The following is a 17,383-nucleotide window of genomic DNA, read 5'->3' as shown; positions in this document are numbered from 1 at the left end:
AATGCAGATCAATGCAAAACAAATTAACTAGATTAAAAAAATAAGTTGCGATTAATCACAATTTTAATCACACTGTTAAACAATAATTAGAATACTAATTTAAATGTATTATAAATATTTTGGATGTTTTTCTACATTTTCAAATATATTGATTTCAATTATAACACAGAATACAAAGTGTGCAGTGCTCACTTTATATTATTATTGTACTACAAATATTTGCACTGTAAAAAAGAAACAAAAGAAATAGTATTTTCCATCCACTTCATACGAGTCCTGTAGTGCAATTTCATTATTGTGAAAGTGCAACTTGCAAATGTAGAATTCTTTTTACATAACTGCACTCAAAAATAAAACAATGTAAAACTTTAGAGCCTACAAGTCCACTCAGTCCTACTTCTTGTTCAGCCAATTGCTAAGACAAACAAGTTTGTTTACATTTATGGGAGATAAGGCTGCCTGTTTCTTATTTACAATGTTACCTGAAGGTGAGAACAGGCGTTCGCATGGCACTGTTGTATATGGTGTTGCAAGGTATTTACATGCCAGATATGCTAAACATAAGTATGCTACTTCATGCTTTGACCACCATTCCAGAGGACATGCTTTCATGCTGATGACACTCACTAAAACACGCGCTAATTAAATTTGGGACTGAACTCCTTGGGGGAGAATTGTATGTCTCCTCCTCTGTGGTTTTACCCACATTCTGCCATATATTTTGTGTTATGGTAGTCTCGGATGACGAACCAGCATATGTTGTTCGATTTAAGAACACTTTCACCGCAGATCTGACAAAACGCAAAGAAGGTACCAATATGAGATTTTTAAAGATAGCTACAGCACTGGACCCAACGTTTAAGAATCTGAAGTATCTTCCAAAATCTGAGAGTAATGAGATGTGGCACATGCTGTCAGAAGTCTTAAAAGAGCAACACTCCAATGCACAAACTACAGAACCTGAACCACCAAAGAAGAAAAGCAACCATCAGTTGGTGGCACCTGACTCAGGTGATGAAAATTAATGTGCATCAGTCGACATTGCTTTAGATGGTCATCAAGCAGAACCCATCGTCAGCATGGATGCATGTACTCTGGAAGTTGTCAAAAAGTACAATTAGTGCTGTATTTAACACAATTTGAGACGATCCCCATCTCCTTAAGAAAAAGATACATTTGTTTTCATCATCAGAGTGAGTGTTAATACAACTGCCACAAGCAGGAGTTTGTAAGGGCTAATCTAAATTCTGTTTTCAGATATGTGTGTGCAGTTCCCACTGACTTCAGTCGGACTTCAGAGGGCAGAATTTGGTCTTGCATTTCTGTTTTCATCCCCTTTCTTCTTAAAGTAAATGAAGACAGGAGAAGAGTGATGTTGGAGATTAACTGAGGGATGAGAGGAACATTTGGAATTGATAGATCATTGGGATGGCTTCTGTGATGAGAGCCTCTTTGGATTAGTTGGTTCTTACTGAAGCAGAAGTTGTACTGTCTTACCAGGTTCAAAACTGGCAGAAATTTTAGACTGGCTTTCGAGTTAGATACAAAAGGAGGAGTGCTGTGTGTGTGCACTTGCATGCACAGATGTAGTTTAACTCAGATAATCTGACCTGGACATCCAACCTGCATGACAAGGCAGAATGTGGAGTTCTGGAACAAGAGAAGGGTATTTTGATGTCCCAGCATGTTTACATGGGGAAGCAAGTAGCAGGGGAAACTAGCAAGAACTACAGTAAATTTATAGTAATGCCCCCATAGTCCTCTCTGCAGAAATCGCCTGAGTCCCCCACAATCAGCGTATCTGATTTGACACCACTGGTGAAAGCACACACCCTTTTGCTGGGTAAAAGCAGCACAAAGCTGCTCTAAACTCTGCAGGTTTGGCCAGTGGAGGAGTCCTGGACGTGAGAACTGAAGAAGTCAGCCATAAAGTTGCCTTCTAATATCTTCCTTGCAAGCTCTGGTATAATTCGTGTTCTGGGATGGAGGAGCACATTGGGGCTGCAACTCATAGCACTGTAGAAATTCCAGGCAGTGCTGTGACTTACTGGCAGCTTGGGCAGGGCCGGCTCTGGCTTTTTTGCGGCCCCAAGCAAGGCAGCTGGAGCAGCGAAGCAAAAAAAACACCTGCAGGGCAGCCAGAGCCAGGGTGCAAACTTTCAACTAACGGGACTCCCTGCGCTGCAGACGTGCCCTGGGCGGTGGAGTGTGCGCCCCGGCTAGCAGGGGGGAAGGGGAGAGAGCGGGGGCGAGAGAGAGAAGGGGGGCGGCCAGGGCTTCCTTCAGCCAGGGCGCTCACCCCTTGGCCCCTCCCGCTGCGCTGCCTGCTGGGAGGGCTCCGCACTGCTCCAGTCGGTGGGGAGGGAAGAACACGAGCTGCCAGGCTTGCTGCAGACCTGGCACCGGCTGGGGCAGACGCAGCGCGCAGCCGGCTCCCAGCAGGGTGCTCCCCTCCTTCGCCCCCTCCAGGGCAGCCAGAGCGGCAAAAAAAAAAAAAAAAAGAAAAAAAAAAGGGTGGCTGTGCCGTCCTAGGATTGGATGGAATGCCGCCCCTTAGAATCTGCCGCCCCAAGCACGAGCTTGCTTGGCTGGTGCCTGGAGCTGGCCCTGCGCTTGGGACAGGTTTCCATATCCTATGCAGGCCTCCAGAGCTCTGTAAATTACTCTGCAGTTTGCAGAGCAGATCAGGATTAGGAGGATTCAGTGTATCAAAGCAGCCATAATCTTTCTCGCCCCCAGACTGCGAGTTCTGCCTGCACCTATTAGAATCTCACATGCCTGACCTGTCAGTTCAGAGACTCTGTACTTGTGTGTTGGCTCTGGGCCTTCTCCCCTACTTTCTTGGAAGTGTGGCTGCAGTGAAACGCTGCTGCCAAGTTCAGCCATCTGCTGAAGGCTTATATAATTGAGACAGCTGCCTCCCCTGTGGCTCCTCATGGCACTGGATCACAGTACAGGCAGCCTGCCTCAGTTTCCCCTCTTGGACTGTTCCAATAAAACTGCCTTTTATGCTTTTTCTTGATCAAAAATACCCCTCCTTGATGACTAAGTTTATTACTATAAAATAAACTGCAAATAAAACTCAAAATACCAAAATAAAGCCCATTCCTAACTCTACACAAGCCCTATGTCTTCCTCCTCCTAGACCTTCCTGCTTGGGGCGACTCTCCTGATCTCAAGGTTTTCTCTGCAGAAGCCTTTTCTCACTGTCCGCATAATCTTCCTGAGCTTTCCCCTTCATTGCAGCCACCTGCTGCCCTTTAGAGGGAATTACTTGATTTAATGCATTCAGCACAGGTATGCCTTATTCTGTAATCAAGCTTGGTTAGTCTAGGGTTACCATAAGTTTTCCCAGATACACTTCTACCCCGATATAACACGACCTGATATAACACGAATTTGGATATAACACAGTAAAGCAATGCTCGGGGGGGGGGGGGAGGGGCTGCGCACTCCGGCGGATCAAAGCAAGTTCGATATAAAGCGGTTTCACCTATAACGCAGTAAGATTTTTTTGGCTCCCAAGGACAGCATTATATTGGGGTAGAGGTGTATTTCCTTTTTTTTTCTTGATCCTCTGTCCTCTGTCTGAGCGGATTTTTCAAACAAGAGGAAATGTCTGTGATTTTTGTGGAGCAGCCATTACAGCTCAGAAAGAGCTGGCTGATTGGTCCCTCTGCGCTGCCGCAGCTGCCAAATTCCACCCACCCAGGACCCGGCTCCCAGTCCTAGGGAGGGGGAGAGGCAGGGAGGAACTGGCAGATGGCAGGCGCTACATGCCGGGTCTGTGCTAGCCACTCTGCCACCATGATGGAGTGACACTGCCCCCACTTTGAGAGTAAGGCTGCAGTACCCTCTCCAGCATCCCCCAAATACCCCCTCCCAGGACACACACAGCCCTCCAGAACCCCCAACTGTACCCACCCCTATCAGCTCTCCCCTCGCCCCCAGCAGTGTCATCTTGTTGGTAACCCTATAGTCCCAGCCCTAAAGGGGCGAACCACCCTGTTCTAGCATGTCATAAGAGTTATGTGGCCTGAGTCTGAAGTCACTTACACCAGTGTAGCGCCATCTACTGTGGTGGAATTACTTCAGACGTCCACCCCTAAAGCTGAGATCAGAATTAAGGGCAGGACACTTGATTTTTAGATATAAACATGACAGGCTACAGCTTTGTGTGAGGGATCACTGTTCACAAACCTAGGCCCGTATGTCCACAGGAAGTGCCCAGATTGTGACTGCCACCCAACAGCTCTCTAAGACCTCTGGCCCACTAGAGGCTCTGCCCATGAAGCTCCTGACTGGAGTGAACATCCGGCCCCACTGATTGGCCCAGACGTGCAACTTATGCCAGAAGGAGGCACAGGAAGTTGTCTGAGCAGCGGCATGAACTTCTGCTCTATTGCTGTACTGGACCCTAACTCTGGTTTGATCCTGGCACTGTTCCCTGACTCCACTTTGATCCTTGATACTGGCAGCTGACTCTGACTTGACCCCAGTGCTGTTCCCTGGTTGCTGACTCCAGTGCTGACCCATAGTATGACTCCTCACACTGATTCTGGCTCAACCTTTGGCATAACTCCTGACCTCAGCTCTGGCCCCTACCTTGGTGTGATCCTGACCCCGACTCCAACTCTGACTCTGGCTTCGGTTCCTGACTGCTGACTCTGGCTCTGACCACTAGGCCTGACCACCCGTTCCCTGGTTTCCATGCTTTGTTAATGAATGAATAAAACTCAGCATGGTGGTACTCTTCCAAGCTCTGCCTTCAAAATAAACTCCACCTGTGTGCATCCATAAAGTGAGGGCTGGTCTACACTGAAAACTACATAGGCATAGCTGTGTCTCTCAGGTGTGTGAAAAAACCACACCCATGAGACACATAGCTATGCCAATCTAACCCCAGTATAGACAGTGCTAGGTCGATAGAAGAATTCTTTCATTGACCTAGCTAGCATCTCTCAGGGATGTGGATTACTACAGGTACAGGAGAACCCCTCCCGTTGCTATAGTGAGTGTCACAATAGCAATTTACATGTATACATACCCATATGTAAGTGGGGGAATGGTCCACACTACCCTGGTGAAATGGGCTAGCGAAAGGATCTGAGTCCTCACTCCCACTTCCTTTACCCAGAGGCCTGCCTGACCTCAAGGGCTCCCCTTCCACTGTCCAGTGTGACACAGTCCTTGTAACCCCAACAAGGTTGGACACAGGATTCCTGGGGGAGCTCGACCCCCATCCTTGTTGTGGTCACTTAGAGCAGGGGCTAGGGTGCCTCGCTCTGGGGTGCTCTCTCTGCACTGGACGCTTCCCTGACCCACTGATCATTACATACAGTTCAAAGCAAATACAATGTATTAAACAGCAATAAATTTTTTTTTAAAAAGGAAGAAATGAGAAAGGTTAAAGGAAAACACATAACCCCGCTCTGTGGCATGGGGAGTCAGCATCTCTGGAATGTCAGGTAGCTCACAGTCTGTTCCTCACAAGTCCCAGGCCGCCTTCTCAGGCCCTGGTTTTGCTGCAGGGATGCTGCGGGTCGGACACTTGCTCTGGCGGTGGCTACGTGCTCTCATGCTCTAGGTGGCAGGACCATTCTTCCCAGCATTGCCCCCACCCCATTGGGGTTATGATCCCCCTCCAAGTCTGGCCTGCAAGGCCTCTTGGCTGGGGCGTCTCCCTGCGCAGGGCCCACTGCCCAGGGCCCCCCTCGGTCTCTCCACCCTCGAGCTGCTCACTGCACCCAGCTCCAGACTGCTCCAGCTCCAGCTCCAGCACTCTGCCTAAGCTCCAGCTTCATCACTCTGTCTCAGCACTATTCCTGCTGCTCTGCCTCCAGCTCCCTGGATTGCTTCTCTGGCCCCTCTGGCTCTGGTTGCTGCAGCCCTGCTCCCAGCACAGGTCTGCTCTCTGGGCTGCTTTTCTGGCCCCTCTGGCTGGCATGGCTCTGCTCCCCAGCTCAGCTTGGGCCCGTGCTCTCTCCTTAGCTTGGCCCCTCTCTGTCTGATCCAACTCACATGGAGGAGGACAGGACCCCCCTGGCCTCCTGACTCCCTGATTAGCCTGCCCACCCTGTCAATCAGGGCTGACCTGGAGCATTGGCCTCTCTCCATTGTTCCTGGGGACTGTCAGTCTCAAGGGCCTAATTTCCCATCGACCCTTCCCCTTTCTTTTGGTACTGTGAGCTAGCCAATCAAAACACCCCTACTGAGTTTTAGTAATGGAACAGTCCCCTTACACATAGATACTGCTCACAGTAGACTGCAGCAGTGGTGCTGGAACTAGGAGTGTTGGGGGTGCTCCCGCACCCTGTGGATTGAAGTAGTAGTAACTAACACCATATGCATTTGTTCCATCATCAGCACCCCCACTATAAAAATTGTTCCAGCACCCTTGGACTGCAGATGTTCAAAATGAAATCATGCATGCAGTCTGAATGCAACTGGGCGCCTTTGACTTGACTGCTTGATTGGGAAGGAAATGGTGGGATGTCCCAAAGCCTCTTGTAAAAATCAAAATTAGATGTCTCCCACAGAAATTCAAATCTGGGAATCTCCATCTCCTTTCTTACATGAATGAAATAGTTAACAATGTTGACATTTAAATTATCATCATTAGGCACTCAAGTTAACATCTCAATGAGATAGATGAGTGGAGTTGTTCACACCTCAGAGATGTTATTCCAGACTTTCTGCAGACTCACAGACACCTCTAGAGCAGTTACACTTGGTCACATTTGAGGGTTTTGCGTTTTTTTTTTTTTGGCAGATGTAAGAGTTGGAGACTTAAGGGAAGAAAAAGAGAATGTGAAGAACGTGAGAATAGCTTCAGAGACGTACAGATATACCATACCATTGCATACTGGCTCAATCTGAGCTCAGAGTCAAGCTAAATATATTCTATAAAAATAGGTAACCTATATATCACATCAGAATCCTGGTCACAGGTTCAGATCAGAAGAAACTCTCATTCCATCCCATAACCTCATTTAAGCCCTACTGGTTGGTTAGTGGACACTGCATGTCCTTTGCCAGTGGCATCTGGGGATTTTGCAAGTTAGGTTTGGGACCCACCATTGGGGCTGAAATGAAATGGATTCCGATTGTAGGTTTAATAACTACTTTGAAGTTCTGTTGTAAGTACAGCTGTGTATCCCTTTAGGGTGCACTGTAATGTTGCCTCTTGTATTTACAAATATTTTTTCCCCTTTGGACAAAACTTTGTCCTGATTCAGGCTTTGTAGTTGATTTGCAGTTAGACCATGAATTATAATCATTATTTTATTACCTTACCAGTGGAGTTATGTTTTCATTTTGCTGAAATATAGAAATTTTCCATATTTTCTGGTGTCATGTTTAAAACTCTGTAGGTATTTTTTGTTAAGAACATTCACACAGAGCTGACTCCTATAGCTTCAAATATAAAATGTAGTGACTTTTTTTTTTTCTGAGTTCAGTGTATATCATTTATGCCGGTAACATTCTTTTCCTTGGTTTTGATGTGCAGGACTTCAAAGCGGAGTGCTGCTGATAATGAAAGGAATTATGAGCTGGAAAAGGAGGTGGACTGGGCCAAGTCCCTTCAGCAATATCTGGCATACCTAGGTATTCTCTCGCAGTCTGCAGCTCCAAATTTATATCCAAGGATGAAGAATGACAAAGCTTCTGTCAAGGTTGTACCTTTAGATGCTTTCTACATTTAATATTAATTCCTTCTTTCTCCTCTGCCCTCTCCCTTTACACCCTGCTACCAGCCTTTGTTGTTAGAGTAAAGACACATAGGAAACTGAATAAAAGTAGTCCCCCCCCAAAAAGTGAGCTGGTTAAGAATCTACCTCTTATGTGCTGTATTGTTACAGGGTCTGCTTCCTGCATATTAATATGCCTCAACTGAAATGCATTGTAAAATTTAATGTAATAAACTCTCAGTAGATACATAAAAGCTGATGTATTTGTCCACAGTGAAGAGACATGCTCTATTTTTTGAAAACTGTCTCTCTGACAAGTTCATGAAATGCAATATGGTATTTTGAAGAAACTGGCAGATATTCTTGATCTCTTGGGTAATGTTTTGGCACCCTGTGATGTCTTAATGTGTTGGCTGTTTGCATGAATGCAACCTGGAGGCAGCAGGTGCACCGAAAAAAGATTCTTATGAGTTAGAGAGAGTCGGGCATGGAAGATAGACTTTACTGGTGATATGCTTGGTATCAAAACCAAGTTGCCATAGCTGACAAACCTCTTCCCCTAGCCCCGCCTCCCCATTGCCTTAAGAGTTAATGACTCAGAGACATAGAACTAGCAAGACCATCTCCAGTAACATTTTCTGGTGATGCCCAACAGTGGTACAGGTTGTACCTGACTTTTTATTTAACTGTCACATGTCTGAAATATTCTGGAAAGACAAGGTGGGTGAGGTTATAAATTTATGCTCCTACTACCCCAAACTGGAACCTATATGGGATGTCATTAAGGAGTTACAACCCATATTCAATGGGGACCACATTCTGAAAGAAATCTTTTCTGAACCCCCTTTTCTGGCCTTCAAACCAACCCCCCAAACTCATCAGAAGCAAGCTCCCCACAGATTAGGACACACCAGCTCAGAGTGGCACCAGAACAACAAATGCAAAATTCCTAGTCATATCTCCACTGCTATGATGCTCAACACCCCTCACAATACACCTTCAAGATTCATGTGTCATATACATACTTAACACAACATGTGGTATGCCCCATTAACAACTATATGAGTGAAACTAGACAATCACTGTGCTCTCAAATGAAGTGAACTCACACAAATGATAAAAGACAAAAACATCACATCACCTGTGGATGAACACTTTTCACAAAGCAAATCACTCGATATCTGACCTCTCTGTTCTCATTTCAAAGGAAATCTCTACAACAACTTCAAAAGCCAAGCCTGGGAGCTTAAATTCATAACTTTGCAAGATACTAAAAATCATGGACTGAATAGAGACACTGGAGTTATGTTGTATTACAACAATCTATAACCCACTTAACCCCCCTCCCCATCCGCTGCCTTCCCATCCCCCTTCCTTTCCCTAGTATGACTGGAGGGGTGTTAACACCTTGATTGGTCCCTGGAAATATCTTACACTAAAAAATCCACCTTGTAGCTGTGACACAGAGTACATTTCCCAGAAATGAAGAAGAGCTCAGTGTAAGCTCAACAGCTTGTCTTTCTCACTAACAAAAGTTGGTCCAATAACACATCACTCACCTTGTCTCTCTCATGTCCTAATAATATGGCTACAACAACATTGAAGTATTATGGTCTGAAATCAGAACTATCTCAAATGTCGTGGACTGGAGTGAACAACAGTTCACAGAATTTATGTGATATGACAACAAGTACTTATTTAGGGTAAGGGAAACTGTCAGGCAGCAGCAAAATAGGTATGGGAACTAATGAATGGGCCCACTCCCGTTGGTGCCCGAGCTCAGCTTTTTGAGTCCCCGGTTTTGAGTTTGAGGACATTGAGTGAGGATGTCATTCTTTAAAGCCTCTGTCTTTCAAGGAAGTGGAAATTTGCCCAAAAGATATTTCAGTAGGTGCTGTCATGCAAGTTCATAAATAATCCATATGTCTGAGATCTTCTGTAGGGAAGCCTGCTGTGATAACACCACCCACCAACATTATTGAGTGTTGCCATGGAGATAGGTACTTAGAAACCTGGGGGAGTGGGATAAAGAGCAGAAAAACTGGAAATGAAGCACATATAGAAACAAACTGTAGGATTCTTTCCACTGAGGAGCATTTTAAAACAACTGATCGTGACTCAGACTGCGTTATCTGCAATACAAAATAGAAGTAAAAAACAGACAGCAGATAATGTCTCAAAAGCTAATTATCCATTTTGAAGTCCCTTGGAGACCTTTCTCACCTCTAAAATTCAAATCAGTTGCTGATCTTTTAAAAAGTAGTAAGTGAAACATTCCATATTTATACAACGTATTCCTGTGTAAAAGGAGCAGTATTTAAATAAAATACAAGCCAGTGTGTTTAAGAATTTGCTAGACAGCTGACAAGCAATGTTACCTTCATGATTTGAAAAGGAAAATAACTTTAAGAACTGCATTTAAAAAAGTCAAACCACTTACCAAATTGAAAACAGATACAGATTTTGCTCAATTTTGATTGCATACCACAATCGAAACTCCACGTCTTCATAATTTTCTCCAAATATTGATGAGTTCTGAGCAGACATTAAATAATTTTATTCCCCTTTTCATCTTCTGTACTTTCTTTATTAAAAATGCAGGAAAACTAGAAGTTCCATATTCTACTTTCACTTAGAATTGCCACCTCTATTGCCAAATATAGACTTCTCTCTGGCTTCTTCTTTCTGCCCCTTCCATCAAAACATGTCCTTTCCAGATGCCAGTTGGATCTCAAAAAGCTATTTATTGTCCTCTGCCATCCCATCCTGCCTGTAGTCTTGGCAGAGAGAACTACACTATGCCTGGCTACTTTGGCACTACCTCCCTCTCCTGGCTGTGGGGAGGTGTGGGTGAAGTTTGTAGGAACAGCATGTAGTATTATAAAACAAATGCTAACAGTAGGCCAAATAAGAAAATTGCTTTAATGAATGTGAAAAGATGGTCTAAGAGACAGTTCCTGAATATATTCTGATTGGCCCTAATGGTGTTCTGAAATTTTAAAAAAAGAATGCCTAAAATTAGGCTCCTAAATTCTTATTTAGAGGATTTACGGTATGAAGCTAAGCTTTAGGAACCCAATTTTGAAAATCTTGGTCTGCAGTTTTCCTTCCATCTCCCAAATATATTTATATTAAGCTGAATAAAGTGGTTGGTTTGCATATTCATCAAGTTGCAACTCAGCAATTGTGTACGACATCATTCTAAAATGCACATATAACTAAATACCTCAGAGGCAGCTAAGCATTCCATGCTTTGCATTGTCTAATATCAGTGAGCTTGGGGTTCACCTCACACACCACAGCAGCAGTAATAACCTTATTGATGCTTAAGTGGTGGGACACAACAAACTTTATCAGTAGTTTACTTTCAGTTACAGAAGCCCCAGTGATTCTGATGCTTGGAGCAATTTGAGTTCCTGGTGTCGTGCCTTTTTTTTTTATTAGCATTATTTTAGACATTATCCATTGCAAGCTCAATAGGTGTATTTTGGCATTTGATAATCACCTCACCAGCGAGTAAACAGAAAGTCATTCAGAAGGCTTGGGGAGTTTCTTTCCCAGAGCTTACAGCTCTAGAGAACATTTCACTGTAGTTCTGTTGAAAAAGTTTATTCAGAAAATGAGCACTTGGTGGCATTTGTCCCTTAGGCATTAGCTGGCATTTTTTTCACCCAGGCCTAATGAGGGCTTTACCTTCTCACAAACTTCTGCACTGTCAATATTTGTGAATCCTTTCAATCAAATACTAGACTTAATTCACTCACTTACTCTCTGAAAAGGCATGGCTTTTAGGTAGCTGAAAATACAGAATCACAGAGGCTTCAAATTACAGATTTCCCCCCTAAATTGGAGCAAGACCCTTCCTTTCAGAGGAAACTGGACTTATTTACATCCTGCCTCTGCTGAAACCTAGGCAGGTGATTCATTTTGTTGGATTAGAATGCCCAGCACATATTTGATACTGAAGATATTTTGGTATTAAAGGAGGACATGTTTTGCTGTTCACAGTAGCCATGCTGGTATATTGTGGATATGTATTATAATAATACTATAGCTGGGTCTCCTGGAAAGCCTTGGAATGAAATCTTCAACACATGTGACCGAGGGGCAGGAGCAAAGGCCACCGTGGCAAGGAGAGAAGCAGAAAAGTTCCGGACTACGGAGGCAAAGGGCCTCTAAGGAAAGAAAGGAAGAGCGGGGCATCTGTGGGTTCATGCCACTCTGTTGAGTGGGTGAAAAGTGGAGACAGTTGTGTCTCCATTTGCCCTACGGGGGAGGCTCTTTTATGCCTCTGTGCAGCCATGGGAGCACTTTTTATAAGCTTCTGATACTAGAGAGATGGGGGCTATATATATACCTGGTGGATAGATGTTTGCCTTAAAGAGGTAAATGTATTGGAAAAAGATGCTCTGTTTTCCATCTGGGAATGAGTCGAGAGGCTGTCACTTGCTGTTGAGCACTTGTGCTGAATGTGCTTGCTGGGTCTGTGAGGCTCTCCTGTTGTTGCTCCTTGGGATGCTAGGGGATACGAGTGGGAACAGTTGGTCTTTTAGCCCTGTTCGGGTATATGAGAGTTAGAGGGAACCTTCACTGCTCCTTTAGTTCCTTGTTGGGGGCAGGAAATCCCTACTTTTCCTTTAGCTCCCTGGAGAATGGAATAAGAGGGAGGTTCCATTTCTCTTGCCCTGAAAGAAGCAGAGTATAGTGATGGAATAATTACGGGCTACTCCTGCAGTGGTGCTGCCTGTATTGTCTGGGCTCTACATTGGAATGTTTTTTGATACTAGAAATGTTAGATCAGGGGTCGGCAACCTTTCAGAAGTGGTGTGCCGAGTCTTCATTTATTCACTCCAATTTAAAGTTTTGCATGCCAGTAATACATTTGAACGTTTTTAGAAGGTCTCTTTCTATAAGTCTGTAACATATAACTAAACTATTGTTGTATGTCAAGTAAAGTCAAATTTTAAAAATGTTTAAGAAGCTTCATTTAAAATTAAATTAAAATGCAGAGCCCTCCGGACCGGTGGCCTGGACTTGAGCAGCGTGAGTGCCACTGAAAATCAGCTCGTGTGCCACCTTCGGCATGTGTGCCATAGGTTGTCTATCCCTGTGTTAGGTCCTAATTTTGGTCTATAAAGAAAATTAACAGCTATTATAAGTTTAAAGGAGAATGTTTAGCACATCAGGATCCTTGTTTATGTCTGTCAAACAGATAAGAAAATTATAGAACTGAGCAGAAGCTAGAGGGGAAGGGAAATGTGTTTGATCAACTGTGATTAGATACTGGTGAGGGGAGTGGGTGTGATTGTGAACTATTGGTGGGAGCTCATTTTGCTAGAACCTTGAAGCTTCTGGAAGGTGGACTGGGCATTTGATAACTTGGTTATGAGTTTTCAATGCTGTATGTAGTTGTTTCTAACTATAGTAAATGGGAAAACAGACCATCGGTTCTGAAATCAGGTAATTAGCGATTACCAAACATGTGTATGATTTTATTGGAGTACAGTACTTGGTCAGCAGATTACAGGAACATAGGGCCATGCAGTGCATGCTAGAACTGAGCCCTCCTTCCTACTGTGGTTTCTTGAATGCTAGGTAGAGCACTTGCTCTGATGCTTACATGGAGTAGAAGGGAAAGGTTCCTTATGCTCTCTTTCCCCTTTAGTGCACTCGCCCTCAACAGATTATGTGCAGCTTAATTTTCCTAAATTGAAAACCAATTGCTGGATGCTTCTGTGAAACATTTAGTACTAATATCCCTGTCTTAGAAAATTGGAATGCTCAAATAAACAGTCTAAAATATACTTTGAACTTATTCTTCTGAACAGCATTAATATTGATAGGGTAATAAAAGAGATCATGAGGCATGCAGTCACTACTCATTTTAAATCCAGAGCATTAACTCAAAAGAGCAGAGCCCTAATTGATGTAATATGGATCACTGTATCAGAGTCAGAATAGTCAGATACTGGTTTTGGTATCCAACTACCTCTTGGGGTGCATATGACTGATGCAAAACCAAAAACCCCTATGCAACATGAACTTTAAGTTCTGCTTTTAGCCATCTGAGTATAAATGAGTAATTTGTAATGTAACCGCTACATAAAATAAATTCTTTAGTGAAAATATAAGGATTCAAATTACAGAGGATCTCCCCAAGCCTATACAGATTTTCTGTCAGTCTAAGATACTTATGTGGCCTCCTTTAGAATGGTGTCTGAATGTCTTATAGTCTTTATCCTCACAACACTCTTGTGAGGTAGGGAAGTGCTATTATCTCAATTTTACAGAGGGAATAATTGATTTGGCCCAAGTCACACAAGAAATCTGAGATGGAGCAGGGACTTTAACCCAGCTCGCAAGTCCTAGGTAAGCACGCTAACCACAGGACCCTCCTTTTGTCTGCTGTTTTCACTTTTGCTTTAAAAAGGGGCAAATTTTGTAAGGGAGAATAGTAGTTCAGCTACAGACCTGAGTACTTTCACGTCTATCTGACTATGGATATAACCCAGGTAGTTAGAGATGTAAATACTGAATTTTTAGCACAAAAATGGGGCACAGAAAGCAAGGGGCCAATTGGTGCATTTTTTGAATATTTTACCCTATAAGACTGAACATTATCTACTAAGGAAAAAAACCCTCTATCTACTGAGAATAAGAATCTATGGTTTCATTTAGGAGATTTCACAGCTCATCAATTTGTAAAATAGGAATGATAATTTACCCTACCTCACAGGGGTGAGATGAGGATTAATTAAAATATGTACAGTGCTTTAAAGATAGAAGGTGCTCTATAAATGGTATTATAGATGCTACGTATCAGCTAAAGGTCATCAGGAGATTGGGTCATGAGCAGTCTAGCATACTGGGTGGAGTAGGAGTAAGGCCTAGCAGGCAGAGCAGGAGCCAGGGCATGAACGCCAGAGCCCAGGGGTGAGGCAGAGTCAGAACCAGGAATTAAAGCTGCCTGTTGAGGCATTGCCTTGAGTGGGGGCAGGCAGGGATAGGGCTGGGATTGGGTGCAGGGAGATAGAGAATCAGCAGGTACATACACTAAGCAGCAAGCAAGCTACTATTGGGGCTGGACATAAGAAGAGTCCCGCTGGCTTCCTCAGCCAATCAGAAGGGGCGGTTGGTAAAGGGGCCTACCTGATGCACTCAGCTGTGCTCACTAGTGTCAGGAGACTAAGGTGATGCAGCTGCAGCCATACTGCTGACACAGGGCATTTACACAAAATCCCAGGTAATTAATTTTCACTAATTTCCTGGCCACTACTCAGATTTAATGGTTTGCTTTAAAATCTCTACTATTCAGGTGGTCTGGCTAGATGGGCAATAATATATGTGATCTCTCAGTCTTATGTCTTCTAATCTGCTAACCCCAAGTATTTGGAGTTTGGCTCAACAGGTATTCTCCTTGTAATGTAACACTGCTTTGCTGTGTTATGATGCAAACATCACACATTATGCTTCAGTGCTGAGGGCTGGCTGACTCACCATGACCAGTTCATTAAATAACAGATGGTGGAACTGGTGCAAATTTAAAAATGTCTTCCTTATTTAGTGTTAGCTCATAGAAGACTCGGGGGGAGTAGGTAGAGTTGCCAGCAATTTTAACATTAGTCTGTTTTGCTTAATTGTGTGTGTTTGGGGGGAAGGTTATTACTCACAATATAACACCATCATGTTTGGGTTTTGTGAAAAACTTATTGCAAACAATTTTGTGTAATCCATGGAGATTTTTAAAGTTAAGGCTTGATTCTGCAAGATTCTGAGAACTTTGGGTTTGATCCAGCACAATACTTAAGCATGCATTTAACTTTAAGCACATGAATAGACCCATTGACTTCAGTTTAAAATATGTATATTCCTCCAAGACTTGTTTATTATGGGGTGCCTACAGTACATCAGCCTTTAGGTAACGAGTTAGCTCAGTGTAGCAGTTTCACCATATCCTTACAGAAAAACTGTTTAAACACCATTCTCAGAAATCTTACACTTCCATAGCAGACTTGTGACATGTGAGCAAACTGTTTTTGGGAAAGAGAACTGGTAAATCCTAATAAACCCATCAGCACTGATTACCTTTATGCACAGCTCCTACAGTTCAGATGGAGTTCGTTATCAATTCTTTGGCTCACATCATCTGGTAAAACTAAGGTTTCTGTTTGCTATGGAAACAAAGACAAACTGCCACTTCCATTTCATGCATAAGTCATTCCATTAGAACCAATAATCAAGAACATTAGCCAATAGGAGGAAGAACTGGTAGAGAGACAGAGCTACTGACTAGCACTGGATAGAACTGTGAAAGCTAAAGACTAGGCAGTTCCATAACTGTTAACATATGAGAGGGAAAGATGAACATCTAGGAGGGGGTGGTGGAGAGGACTTGAGAAGCCAACAGGAGAACTGGGGCATCACCACAGAAGTCAAGAAGGGCTGCAAGCACTTTGGTCTTAAAACTCATAACACAACTGAAGTAAGAACTTGTACACAAAGGAAACCAGAGTACTAATCCACTTTTGTTTTTTTTGGGGGGAGGGGTTAAAAATGAAAGAATATACAGTTCACAATCAAATCTGTGCCAACTACATTTACAGCAGAGCAGATTACCAAATTTATATGCAATCAGATGTCAGGCCTTTCTATTACACTGAAATTGCACAATCAGGATTTAGAGGCAAAGTCCTCGCTAGTTCTGATCAAAAGAGACTCTGTGGAGCCATTTTGCTTGATCATCAGTAAGCTTTTGACACTAACTACAGGGTATTAATTAATATTCTTTTCTGATGTAGCTTTTAAATGGGTTCAGAGCTACAGGTCTCAGAAAGAAAGCAAAATATATTTATGGAAGAATTACTAGTGAACCATTTGGCTGGCGTTATGTGGGAGGCCAGACTAGATTATCATAATAGTCCCTCATGGCTTTAAAATCTATGAATCTATATACAGATTGTGAGCCTGGTGATCTGTCTTTCATCATGGCTGGACTACAACAGAGCTCCACTTTAGGTCCTTTGCTGGTTTATGTGTATATGAATGGTCTTTCCAGTACTGGAACTAAACGTGGTGGTTTCTTGTATGGTGTCATGTCACTGCTATATGTAAGCAAACCATTAGTGAGGATAGAAGACATTTTAATTCATGTTTGCCCCAGAGGACTAAATTCTGCTTGTGGATGCTTTCATTGACTTTAACTGTAATTATATATAAGCATCCTAAGGCCTAATTTGGTCCAGGGGCTCTAAATGCCTCATCAGTCAGCTTTCTCTTAACATGAAAGTATACCACAACACTGAGTACCATTTTTGTAAAACTCTCATCCCACACGCTGATCTAGTACTACACTTTTTATGGTCCTGTTCGGATATGTAGGATTTATATAAGCATATGGTATTTCTGGCATAGTGCTTTTACATATGATGCAGGGGTGTGTAGTTCACTCAGTACTAAGTTTTGTTCTAACTGGGAGATGTACATCTATTTAAATAAGTATGCTGAAGAAAAACTTTAGCTTATTCTGCTGTTGATGGCTTTTGGAAAACTCTTCTTTTCTCTCATTATTGCCCAAAGGGTTCTGGTTTGAATGTGTGTTTTATGTTGCAGTTTATTTTGCCACCTTATCAAATAGGCACTCTGACTTGGTGTTAAACTATTGTGATTAGCTGTTGTGGCCCCACTGAAGTCAA

At 43.2% G+C, this 17,383-nt stretch overlaps 1 protein-coding gene across 2 annotated transcripts in view; it reads left to right on the top strand.

Annotated features, from left to right (window-relative positions):
* The window catches only part of PTPRN2 (protein tyrosine phosphatase receptor type N2), a 940,168-nt gene that overhangs the window by 359,893 nt on the left and 562,892 nt on the right, over positions 1 to 17,383 (top strand). Inside the window, exon 5 of one of the 2 annotated variants that reach the window (XM_039523677.1) lies at positions 7,511 to 7,676. In XM_039523677.1, the coding sequence (XP_039379611.1) occupies positions 7,511 to 7,676 (166 nt within the window). Of the gene's footprint in view, positions 1 to 7,510; positions 7,677 to 16,035; positions 16,174 to 17,383 lie in introns of those variants that run through there. The other variant, XM_039523678.1, reaches the window with a different exon arrangement.

The sequence above is a fragment of the Mauremys reevesii genome, linkage group 2, assembly GCF_016161935.1.
Source record: "Mauremys reevesii isolate NIE-2019 linkage group 2, ASM1616193v1, whole genome shotgun sequence".
Classification (NCBI taxonomy): domain Eukaryota; kingdom Metazoa; phylum Chordata; order Testudines; family Geoemydidae; genus Mauremys; species Mauremys reevesii.
Note: the sequence above shows the minus strand (reverse complement) of the source record. Positions and strands in the feature narration are given on the sequence as shown.